Source organism: Cottoperca gobio, chromosome 5 (genome assembly GCF_900634415.1).
Source record: "Cottoperca gobio chromosome 5, fCotGob3.1, whole genome shotgun sequence".
NCBI lineage: Eukaryota > Metazoa > Chordata > Actinopteri > Perciformes > Bovichtidae > Cottoperca > Cottoperca gobio.
In genome coordinates, this window is record NC_041359.1 from 26144959 (window position 1) to 26159185 (window position 14227).

General features: G+C 34.7%; 1 protein-coding gene across 1 annotated transcript in view; it reads left to right on the forward strand.

The window, feature by feature from the left end:
- The first annotated feature begins 155 nt into the window (after window positions 1-155).
- Window positions 156-14227, forward strand: part of podxl2 (podocalyxin-like 2) — an 18890-nt gene continuing 4818 nt past the window's right edge. The window contains exons 1-8 of the mRNA XM_029431688.1: window positions 156-375; window positions 10472-10818; window positions 10930-11281; window positions 11660-11772; window positions 12920-13109; window positions 13252-13446; window positions 13624-13868; window positions 13948-14022. Coding sequence (XP_029287548.1) covers window positions 345-375; window positions 10472-10818; window positions 10930-11281; window positions 11660-11772; window positions 12920-13109; window positions 13252-13446; window positions 13624-13868; window positions 13948-14022 — 1548 coding nt within the window. The 5' untranslated portion in view covers window positions 156-344. The remainder of the gene's footprint in view (window positions 376-10471; window positions 10819-10929; window positions 11282-11659; window positions 11773-12919; window positions 13110-13251; window positions 13447-13623; window positions 13869-13947; window positions 14023-14227) is intronic.

Consider the following 14227-nt stretch of genomic DNA (forward strand, 5'->3'; position numbering starts at 1 on the left):
GCGACATCTAGCGGCCACGGGGGGGAACTACACGCTGCTGCCAGGCGGTTATTTCCAGCGTCGGTGGTGCAGCAGAGCAGATCCTGATCTGACCGCAGCTCGGCCCCCACACACACACACACACACACACACACACCACACCACACACACTCAGCCCATCTGTCTGTCTGACTGTCTGTCTGTACGGACACCGCAGGCAGTCTGATCGCGCACACAGCAGACAGGACTGCACGACCATGAGCTCGGCGTTTTCCTGACGGCCTCCCTCCTCTCACATCCTGCAGCTGAAATCTGTGTGATCTGTCCATTCAGAGCAGAGGAGGAGGGGAAGCACTGCAGCAGCCATGCCGGGCCTGCTCCACATCACACTGACTGGTGAGTCCTTTAATATTCAACATCTTCATGCAAGCCCATGAACACAACCATCTATTTCTCATCATACACAACATAACACACTATCTCTTGTGGAACATCTACCACCAGATACATCTTAGGAGACTTTGAAGAACATCACAGCAACTCACTCCTGAGCTCCACGGACATGTTTTTAACATCCCTATAAGAATATCTTGTTGCAGGAGTTAATGACTGTTATTAACAATAATATTGGTGAATCAGGGTGTAAGTCAGCAGCCATTTTTCTTTTTAATGAACCCATTATGTTAAATTCTACAAAGTGGATGCACAGGATGGCAGTGTGTGGGAGGCGCGCAGTGCACTTAAATCAGCAGACACACACTGCAGTGTTTGACACACACACACACACACACACACACCACACGACACACACACACACACACACAGAATAATAATCTTCATCATTTTAATCAGTATGATAAAGACTATCAGCAGTTTTGCCTTGTCATGGACATTTCAGTATTTATTTTAATATATATTCTAATATATGTTAACCAAAACATTGCCTGCAAAACTATTGGCATTAACTTTAACATTTAAAACAATCATAAAGATGATGTCTTTGAATTCCTTGTCTTGTCCAACCAACAGTCCTAAACATACATATATATATATATATATATATATATATATATATATATATTATATATATATATATATCTCTGTCATAATTTCCATATTCTACAGCTCAAAGTACTTGTTTTATTCCACCATGAGTCAGATAAACAAGTAATATTTAAGTTACCATCATATGTGAGGAAAGAAAAGCATTAAAATCATCACAGCTGAGAGCCGGGAACCAGCAAGTGTTTTGACGTTTCCTACTTGGAAAATGACACAAAAGTGCACCAGTGGCATGATCAGCATCAACATGTTCTGTGTCTTGACTAATAGAATTGATTGTTTCATACCGTCACTATCGTCATCTGCAGCAGCACAAACATGCCTCATATGAAGCTCCGGTGGTTTTCTGTGGTGGTTTCTGTGGTGGTTCTTCTTGGGTCTTTGATGATGCATCTTTCTGTGGAGAGAACATGGAGGTTCTGAAGTTACAAAATAATAATAATAACAAAGAACTATGGAGGTTCTGAAGTTACACTGATACAAACACATTACGTGTAAACTCACATTATTGCTCTTGGAATAGAAAAACGAAATATTCACAAGGACAGACGCAGAAAAACAAGGTTACGTGCAGAACTTACCCGATACATTTATATAAAACAGGACAAACCAAACAAGGGATAAAAATAACATTCATCATAATATAAATATCTTGCAGTTACTGTTAAACTGATGCACCCGAGTGTTTAGGGGAAATCTGTTAAACACGCATTTTATGTGTAATATTTGTTTTAAATACTAAATAATAATAATAATAATAATAATAATAATAATAATAATAATAATAATAATAAATATAATACATGATAATAAATAATGAGAATAACAATAATAAATAATAATACATGATAATAACAATAATAAATAATAATACATGATAATAACAATAATAAATATGATAATAACAATATAAATAAATACATGATAATAAATAATGAAAATACAATAATACATAATAAACATGATAATAACAATATACATAATAATAATAATAATAATACTAATAATAATAATAATAATAATACAAGTAATAATAATAATAATACATGTAATAATATAATAATAATAATACATGAGAATAATTATAACAAATAATAATAATAATAACAATACTAATAAATAATAATACATGATAATAATAATAATAATAAATAATGATATTAATAATAATAATTATAATATACTAATAACAATACTAATAAATACTAATAAATAATACTAATAATAATAATAAAATAAATAATAATACATGATAATAATAATGATAATAATATATAATAATAATAAATAAGACATGATAATAATAATAATAAGAATATATAATAATACATGATAATAATAATAATAATAATAATAATATTATAAATAATAATAATAATAATAATAATAAATAATACATGATAATAATAATAATAATAATAAATAATAATACATGATAATAAATAATGATAATAATAATAATAATAAATAATACATGATAATAATAATAATAAGAATATATAATAATACATGATAATAATAATAATAATAATAATAATAATAATAATAATAATAAATAATGATAATAACAATAATAAATAATAATACATGATAATAATAATAATAATACATAATAATACATGATAATAATTATAACAAATAATAATAATAATAATAATAATAATAATAATAATAATAATAATAACAATACTAATAAATAATAATACATGATAATAATAATAATAAATAATGATATTAATAATAATTATTATAATAATACTAATAACAATACTAATAAATACTAATAAATAATATCACATGATAATAATAATAATAAATAATAATACATGATAATAAATAATGATAATAATAATAAATAATACATGATAATAATAATAATAACAATAATAATAATAATAATAATAATAAACAATACTAATAAATAATAATACATGATAATAATAATAATAATAAATAATGATAATAATAATAAATAATACATGATAATAATAATAATAATAATAATAATAACAAATAATAATAATAATAATAATAATAATAACAATACTAATAAATAAAATACATAATAATAATAATAATAATAAATAATGATATTAATAATACTAATTATAGTAATACTAATAAATAATAATAATTGTGTGTTAGGGATTTTTTAAAATCATTAATAAAAAACATTGAATAATAAATAATAAATGTTAAGGGGAAGTGAAACATAAATAAATAGTTTGATATTCAGAAATCTTTTTCATCCTTATGATAAAACATTTAGATTAAACCCTCCTGCTGCAGGCTGCGTGTCCAAATGGAGGCTGATGAGGAAAGAGAGGAGATGATGAACATCTCCACCCTCTCTGTCTCAGTCGGGGGTGAAGGGGGAGATTTGGGGGGCAGGGTCCCGGCCCTACTATAAGCTGATCTGAGGGGGCTTTAGGGGCAACACCCCCCCACACACACAAACACATACACACACACACACACACACACACACACACACACACACACACAACACACACCACACACACACACACACACACACCCTCTAACACGCTGGACTGAACACAAAACTAAAGCTGGACATGACAGAAAGATGTAAACTGAAGGTTTATAGAAATGATCAACAACCTGAGAGTATTTATATATATATAGTATATAAACAAGTATATATAACAAGTATACTATAACAAGTATATATAACAAGTATATACAACCAGTATATATAACAAAGTATATATAACAAGTATATATAACAAGTATATATAACAAGTATATATAACAAGTATATACAACAAGTATATATAAACAAGTATATATAACAAGTATATATAACAAGTATATCAACAAGTATATATAACAAGTATATACAACAAGTATATATAACAAGTATATATAACAAGTATATATAACAAGTATATACACAAGTAGTATATAACAAGTATATACAACAAGTATATATAACAAGTATATATAACAAGTATATATAACAAGTATATATAACAAGTATATACAACAAGTTATATATAACAAGTATATACAACAAGTATATATAACAAGTATATACAACAATATATATAACAAGTCTATATACAAGTATATATAACAAGTATATACAACCACGTATATACAACAAGTATATACAACAAGTATAATAACCAAGTATATACAACAAGTATATATAACAAGTATATACAACAAGTATATATAACAAGTATATAAACAAGTATTATAACAAGTATATATAACACGTATATACTAACAAGTATATATAACAAGTATATACACCAAGTATATCAACAAGATATATAAACAAGTATATATAACAAGTATATACTACAAGTATATACAACAAGTATATCTAACAAGTATATATAACAAGTATATATAACAAGTATATACAACAAGTATATATAACAAGTATATACAACAAGTATATACAACAAGTATATATAACAAGAGTATATAAACAAGTTATATACAACAAGTATATAATAACAAGTATATATAACAAGTATATACAACAAGTATATATAACAAGTATTACAACAAGTATATAAACAAGTATATATAACAAGTATATACAACAAGTAGAATATAACAGTATCTACAACAGTATATACATACACAAGTATGATATACAACAAGTATATACAACAAGTATATATAACAAGTATATACTAACAGTCTATATTAACGAAGTATATTATAACAAGTATATATCAACAAAGATATATACACAAGTATATATAACAGTATATACACAAGTATATATAACAATTATATCTAACAAAGTATATACAACAAGGTATATACACAAGTATATACAACAAGTATATACAAACATAGTATTATATACACAAAGTATATACAACAGTATATATAACACAGTATATATCACAAGTAATATACAACAAGTATAATACACACAATATATACTAACAAGTATATATAACAAGTATATAGAACAAGTATACTACAAGTATATACAACAAGTATATATAACAAGTATATAAACAAGTATATATAACAAGTATATACAACAAAGTATATACACAAGTAGATATAACAAGTATATATCATAACAAGTTATAACAAAGTATATATAACAAGTATATCAACAAGTACGATACAACAAGTAACAAGTATATATAACAAGGTATCTACAACAAGTATATACAACAAGTATATATAACAAGTATATACAACAAGTAATATATAACAAGTGATACTATACAAGTATATTACAACAAGTATATATAACAAGTATATACTAACAAGTATATATAACAAGTATATATAACAAGTATATCCTAACAAGTATATATAACAAGTATATATAACAAGTATATATAACAAGTATATTAAACAAGTATATACAACAAGTATATATAACAAGTATATATAACAAGTATATATATACAAGTATATAACAAGTATATATAACAAGTATATACAACAAGTATATATAACAAGTATATACAACAAGTATATATAACAAGTATATATAACAAGTATATATACAACAAGTATATATAAACAAGTATATACAACAAGTATATATAACAAGTATATATAACAAGTATATACAACAAGTATATATAACAAGTAATAACAAGTATATATAACAAGTATATATAACAAGTATATACAACAAGTATATACAAAAGTATATATAACAAGTATACAACAAGTATATAAACAAGTATAATATAACAAGTTAATATAACAAGTATATATAACAAGTATATATAACAAGTATATATAACAAGTATATACAACAGTATATATAACAAGTATATACAACAAGTATATATAACAAGTATATATAACAAGTATATATAACAAGTATATACAACAAGTATATATAACAAGTATATACAACAAGGTATATATACAGATAATATACACGTATATATAACAAGTATATAAACAAGTATATATAACAAGGATATATAACAAGTATATACAAACAAGTATATATAACAAGTATATACAACAAGTATATATAACAAGTATATACAACAAGTATATATAACAAGTATATACAACAGTATATATAACAAGTATATACAACAAGTTATATAACAAGTAGGAACAAGTATATATAACAAGTATATATAACAAGTATATATAACAAGTATATATAACAAGTATATATAACAAGTATATACAACAAGTATATACAACAAGTATATATAACAAGTATATACAACAAGTATATATAACAAGTATATATAACAAGTATATATAACAAGTATATATAACAAGTATATACAACAAGTATATATAACAAGTATATACAACAAGTATATATAACAAGTATATATAACAAGTATATATAACAAGTATATACAACAAGTATATATAACAAGTATATATAACAAGTATATACAACAAGTATATACAACAAGTATATATAACAAGTATATATATAACAAGTATATATAACAAGTATATATAACAAGATAACAAGTTTATTTATTTATTTTACATTTGATTTATATATTTTTGTGATTATCTTGAAATAACAAATGTTGTTTTATTGTTTATTAGGATCATCTCTTCTCCTCATAATGAAAACAATGTTTAATAAATGAAACATAATAATATATCTTTAAGTTACATTTCTTTATTACTATTATCACAACTCTTTATTACTTTCTTGTTTTTATTTGTTTTATTTGATTCCATCGGTTAAATAGTAAAACATTTATAAATGTGGGCAGGATGAATGAAGTGACCAAACTGATAACTTGTAATAAATACCTGCAATAAACTATATAAGAAGATATCATACATGTTGTTATGTCGGGAAAACCACATTTGTTATTTTAATGACGTAAAGAACAAATGAAATGAACGTAGGAATAAAATCTCAATGGAAATGAAGAAATATCACAAAACAACACACTTTATATTTATATATATATATATATATATATATATAACACAAATATTAATGAACAAACAAACACAACATGATGAATAAAAAACATGCAAAATAAAACTTCCATGGGTTTAAAACATTTCCCTAAACATCAGCAGACGATGAAAATGGTCTTCTCGTACAAACACGTGAAGCAACACTTGAGGCGTCACAAGCACATTGTGTGTTTCCCTTCTTGCTGCGGGCTCTGAAGAGTTCCCCCCCCCCCTGCATCTGTAATCTCAGGTTCTGTGTCGCTTGGAGGCGTTGGAGTATCTCCCCTCCAGCGCCCGCTCACGCCCCCCGCTGTGGACTCCTCAGCACGGAGTTTATCTGCGAGCTGCTGATAACTCAGCTGTGGAAGAGTTTAAAGTAATTACGCTGCAAAGTTGCTTCTGTAGGCAAAACATTTGAAGGTGACCGTGTGGTGATACGGCGAGGGCGTGCAGCCTGAGAGAGACTTTTATTTGTGTGTTTGGACGACATCAGAGGCATTAGCTTGCAATGCAGACACGACTTATAGGATTTAGATGGTATATCTTTGCACGTATGCAGCTACATTCATGAACTTTGCCTATGTTGCTCATATATCCCATAATATACTGGAGAATGGGACCGGATGCAGTAAGACATGCTGGTATTTTTAGCTACATGCAGTCATCTGCTTTCTGTAGTTTTGTTAAGGTAGCGACTCCTGAGGGAAGTCTTCAGCTGCTAAACGCTCCTCTGTGTTCTCCAGCTCGTCTCTTTGTAGCTAAAGCAAAGTTAGCTGTAAAACCAAAACAACAAGCTGAAAGAAGCTAAAGCATTGTGATAAATCTCTCTGCAGTATTACAGACATTTCCCCCAAAGTACATATTGATTTGTGCAGTTTTATTTCACTTCTACTCGTTGTGCTGTATGATCTTCAGAAATACACCTCTTGGGTATATGGCACAGAAATGCCGCATCAGGACGGTGAAAGCTGCGTCAGCACGATTTAAAACCCTCTCTTTGGGCTTTAATGGACACGGCAAGTCCCAGCATCGTCTTCCTCCTCGCGCTTTAGCCCAATATTCAAAGATGAATGAGTAGATGTGTGTATGGGCTCCGTATGTGTACGCTTTGGTCCTCGGATTGTTGGAAATGCAAACACAGACTTTATTAACGTGCGTTTACATCAGCACAGTGCTGACTTTGGGGGTTTGGGAAGGAGAGAGGAGCACTTCTTCACTTCTGCTTCGTCCTCGCACTCGTCTCCTCTTCTCTTCGGGCCAGTCATCCACAGCGAGCAGTGGGGCACGCAGGACATTTTATAGGCCGCTGGTTTTTATATTAAGCACTTTTTTAAGGTGAAATAAAAGTCGGGCCTGAGATATTTTTATTATTGCCAACAAATCTGAACAATGAACTTCACCATGCTGCCGAAGGGAGCTTTGGATACGCTGCCCCCTACAGTCTGGGAGAATATCGGAGTGTAAAAGATCCACACGTTTCCTCGCCATGCAGCAGTCTGCGGTGCTGAAGCAGCAGACGCACACGCAGGAGCTACCGTACGTTTACCATCTGAAGTTAACGTGTTCTAATCAGCACTAAACACGAAGAAGAAAGGAACCAGGCACAACATGTGTATACATTCATATATAAATACTCAGGATAGAAGATATGACTGATATCCTCTGGGGAACATGAACCTCTGAGCAACATCACATAGTTATAGATGCTTCTTTGTCTGGACTGAAAGGTCTACAGATCAGCAGACTGCAGACGACTCTCCAAAGCTGCACCTTCTTCATACAGGGAGAATTGCGACTTCATACATCTCGAGTGCTCTTGTACATGAAGTAATCAGGACTGACTTGATGTTCTTGCTTCTCCATCAGCTCTGTAATTGCAGTTTCAGTAATGACTTCCCACCGAGGGCCCAGATGTGCAAGAGACTCAAAGTAATCACAAGAACAGAAGTCTAGTTCCTGTCCAGCGGTCCCTGCGAGCCTGTGAAGTTCATCGCACGCCAGGAAATAAATTGCTAGACGGATGAATAAAGACAACTTTGATGTTCTTACGAGCTAAACGTTAACATGCTAAAGTATTAGCATTGCCTTCTGGTGTTTACGGGTGTCCTCCCGTGTTGAGCTAAGGTGTGGGGGAACGTTTCCTTACTGCTTCTTCTCCGTTTCATGTGTCAGCTCGAGAAAGACTTGGGTCCAGAACATAATGAAATACAGTGCAGTCTAGAGTATGCCATCGCTAAAACCATCGTCATCTGGGAGTTTAATGGAAACTAATGACCATTGGTGAGCCTTTAATAGTTTGGTGGCATTAAAGATGAAGGAGTTATTCCGCCTGTCAGACCGTTAGAAGTCCAAATCTCCAGCCGCAGGGTCGGAGCTCGAACGCTCCACAGATGAAGAGGATACTGTAAAGTATATCGAGCCTTACGGACGATATGAGACGGATCAGACAGGCACAACTTCCTTATTTCATTAGGGGGGGGCCGTATAGCCAGCAGGAAGGAAGTGGAGGATCTGAGGGGCTTTGTGTTGACAGCTTAACGTGTTGCAGACGTGTTGGAGGTCAGACGGCCATCTGCGGGCTCAGACAGAGAGCACCATGGGAAACATGACGGACTCACAGATGCCATGAGCGGCGATGTGTCTTCAAACAACTTCAAATTAAACGCCCGCCGAGGCTCCAGGGAGGAAATCTTATGCAGGGAAATAAATCCATTGTCGGGGCTAGAATGAGTTTTGTGCAGTTGTTTTCTTTGACAAGCAAAGCGAAGAACAACGGCCTCTGCAGCCTCTCGTGCCCCGGTACAGGTCGAAACGTTTTCTAGCAGCGTTGTTGTTTGGAGCCTGGGAACAAAGAATGTCTCGCTGCTGCTCTGTAAATGTTGTGCACGCGAGACGATCAGCAGATGGAGGAATGAATAAGACAGAATTACACAGTTGTGAGGGCAGCAGTGGAAATAAAAGCTCCTCATGTATAATGCAGACAACAGAGTGCTCCTGTTGTTATCGCTGTTCTCTTAAAGTCTGATGGTAACAAAACAGAAACGCATTAAATCTCTTCTGGGGAATAAGCTCCAGGGATTAGATCTGATCATTCACTCCGCTCTATTTGACCTTTTTGCTGAGCCATAATTAAGTCTCATCAGACGCTGACGGTGAAGCTTTTGCCCCAAAAGAAGAAGAATTCAATTAGTAAAACCTCCATTTAGTCGCCGTCCCCGCAGTGTTGCATGAAATGCTGTTGGAACTTCGATTTTGAATTTGTTTTCCAGTGAGAAGCGTTAGAGAGCCTCGAACATGATTCAGGGTCTAAATAATTTGAGACGCCATTTTTCTTTTGGGCCTCTGCCGTCTCTTCAGTGGTTTGATTAAAGACGTTTAAACCTTTGATTATATTTTATATGTTTGCTTTTATTTTCTTTACCCTGTTGAATCATAAAACCTCAGATCAATAAAACCCTTTTTTATTGTAATAAGACGTCGTGGTTCACCACATTATCATCTCTGTTCCCCGTAGCTCTCCTGGCCGGCTGCTTTGCCTTCAGATCGGGTCCGTCCCAGCGTGTCATAGCCCTCAGTTCTCCTGTGGCTCGTCTATTCTGGGATGAAGGCCCGGCCCAGCCACACTTCATCCAGGAATTAGTCAGAACCAAACGCCACTCAGTCCCTGAGTTAGTCCGAGCCCAGCCTCATTTGGTTCACGACATGGGCTGGCCAGAGATACATGAAACGTCACGCTCCCAGGCCAAGATGGACTCCGCTTACTCCTCTCAGGCGAACCCACCATCGTCTGCCGGTCTTCAGGATGTAGTCAGGACCCGCCCTGCTGTGGGTGAAAACCTCGATGTGGAAGACAAGATGGAGGTGAGGATGAGAAGTCTTTTATAAAAGATGTGAAAGACTTTTCTAAGTTCTTAAAAAACATTTATTTCTGAATCAGTTTTGTTAAGATGATGGTTTATTTTCTATTTTCAGCGCATGGTTCATCTGGCGGTTCCCCAGGACGCACAAAGCTACCGGGGGGGCTCAGACTCCACCGACCCAGAGCAGGAGCTCCACGGTGGGCCAGGAGCGGGCGATGCCTCCCTGGAGGCTTCAGGCTACTACGGAACGGACATGGAGGACAGAGACAGAGGAGAGGAGGGAGGAGAAGACCGAGAGAGGAGAGGGGGAGAGGACGAGTGGGAGAGAGACACGGTGGAGGACAGAGAGAGGAGTGGGGGAGAGGCCGGAGGAGAGGAAGAAGAGAGGGGAGGAAGGACACATGGTCAAGATGTTCATGCACTGGATGCCAATCACACAACTCCAGATCTGGACGCTCTGATTGGTTAGTAGAAACATCACAGAAGTGAGTGCTGCGGGGATGAATCCTCAAACCCGGAAATGAGTTTGAATTGTTTGCACTTCCGCTTCTCAGTTTTCTTTTGTCGACGGGTTCTTGGTTCGATTCCTGAAATGACACAAGCTTAAGAGATTTTTATGTTTTTTTCTACGACATTTTAAAGCTTTTACGTGTCTTAAAAAAGGCGTTACTAACGAGTAGCTTTTTATTATTAAAAAACACACATCTGTCGACCACTAATTTAGTTAACGTTCAACAACTTCTGTATAGCTGACACACACACACACACACACACACACACACACACACACACACACACACACACACACACGTGTTTCTGACATGTCTCTTTGTGTCACACAGGCTACAGTCCATCTTTACAACCCTCCAGCTCACCCAACCAGCCCAGCATCTCCCCCCCAGCTGCGGTGCATGATTCTGGGCTACACGAGCATCGTGCTCCCCCTGTGCTGGAGGTGAGGACAGATAAACGATCATATGTTTAGTTTACTCTCTTTTGTAAACTTACAGATTTTATTTCCTGACGTTACAGAAGTTAAAGTCTCTCATTTTACATAATGACTTTTGCTCTTATAATTTAATTCACAGATACAAGCCGGTGTTTTTACCTACAAACTAATAAAAATACAATTCAAATGTTACTTAAGTAAAAATATTCAAGTAAAATCAGCTTTTTCAAGTTCTAAATTAGAAAGATTTCCCCTTTCACTGTTATACTATTATACATTATGTAATTATATATTATAGCATTATATTATTATGATCTATAATAGCAGATATATTTCAGGATTTCTCTGCTGTGTTTGAAAGCAGCAGAACAATGAGCAATCATCAGCTGACTTTAATTAGACGGTAAATCAGATGTAATCCAGGGCTCACCTACTTATCATGCACTGAATAATTCAATTAGACTTTAACTCATGTGTGGGATTAGTGCCCCCCCCCCCCCCCCCCCCGTAGAAGACACACAGCAAAGAATATGTTGATAAAGGCAGTTTCTCCTGAACCCACGAGTCATCGGGTCTTTGTATGTTAATATTAATTACTTATTTGCTTTATAATATTGTTATGTAATATATATATATATATATATATATATATATATTATATATATACATAATATATATATAATATATATATATATATATATTAAAGCACTTAAAGCATAAAAAGTAAAAGTATTTTGCAGAACAGCGTTTAGATGTATAACATATTCTTAGATGTGCTCATCTTAATGTTGATTAATTTATATACTGCTGGGCAGCTTGAAAAGTTCCCCCGACGATCAATAAAGTTTATCTTAACCTTTAATAATTAATGTAAGTAACTAAAGTTATTAAGGATCTGAGACGCAGCAGAAGTATAAAGTATCAGGAAGTAGAAATACTCAAATAAAGTACCTCACAATTGTACTTAAGTTAATTCATTCTGCATAAAACTTATCCTCGTGTGTCACAATATAAAGAAATGTGGCCTAAATATCTGAATCTTTCACGCAGTGTTTGGACTCTCAGGGGACTTCAGAGACGTTCAAGTTGGGGATAAAAATAGGATTTTGGAACGCCTCGAGTGTCTCCCTTTAACGTGACGTGTACCTTACAGGTGGGTCCTTTAGAGAGAGAGCTGTGGGAGGCGGAGCCGGAGGAAGCTGGTCATTCCAGTGGCTACGGAGTCCTTCACTCCTCCGTCACCACTTCTGCTCCGACCGCTGCTGTGGGCGACGCCGCGGGAACGGCCACCCCGGAGACGGACACGGGCACAGACTTTGGGCTGCTGGGGAGTTACACGAAAGGTAAATGAAGTAAAAAGTACATGAAGTTTGGTACGAACATGCGTTTCCCCCGGAGGATGAATCGTGATGACTTTGGTGACACATTCAGAGATGAAGATGAAGACCTGCTGCTCTGTGCTGTAAACCTGCTTTGTCTCCGCAGATGAGACCGAGGATGAAGAGACAGAGAGGGAGGAAGAGGAGGTGGAGGAGGAGGAGGAGGAGGAGGAGGAGGAAACGGGTCTGCCACACAAAGGCGTATTTACCCAGAATCCCACTGTAGCAGAGGTTGGCGTGGCTCCCAGCAGAGAGCCCCTGCAGCCCAGTGTGGAGGAAGAGGACGAACACGAGTTAAAAGGTGTCTTTAACACTAAGTTATTACAATAAAGAATAAGAGTGGGACTAATATTGTTTCATAAACCCCTAAAACTCTAGACTAGTTCTGTCTTTTTCTTAAAAATGACTTTAACCCGCAGCGACAGTTACGAAAGCGTTGGTGAAATAAACGCATTATATTTTTGTTTTCCCGCTCAAGGGGGGAAACTGCAAGACAGAAGTGAAGAGGAGGAGGACTGGAGACAGACGGAGGAGGAAGAGGAGAGAACGAGAATAAGTCACATCGTCCCGCTCACCACTGATCCCGCCCTCACCGCCGGCTTCACCGACGTGTCCTGGGATTGGCCGGGGAAGACCACGCCCCTGCAGACCTCGAGGTCAGAGGTCAGGGGCGGAGGGGTCACAGAGGTCCATGATGGTGATGAGATGGACGAGGCAGGGCAGGTACATTTAAAGCTTTCTAAATCGACGGTCTTCTGCAGTCTAACGATACTTTAATGAATGTTCTCGTGTGAACTCACAGGTGGTGTGTGTGGAGTGGAGCAAGATGGTCGGACGTGGATACGTCATCCTCAACATGACGCAGAACTTGAACTGTGTAAGGAGTGTACAGTAACTCAGTGCTTCTACTCCATCCCAGAGAGCTGTTGTACTTCTATCTGCGGAAGAGTTTAACGGGGACAATGAGGAGTCAGAATCTCCAAAAGAAAGTAAAACCTTCAGTATGAGCACTAATGCGTACGGTTTGAGTTATTCTTAAAGGTTTGGACTTTATTCTAAACTATTCATTTCCCATGCCTGGC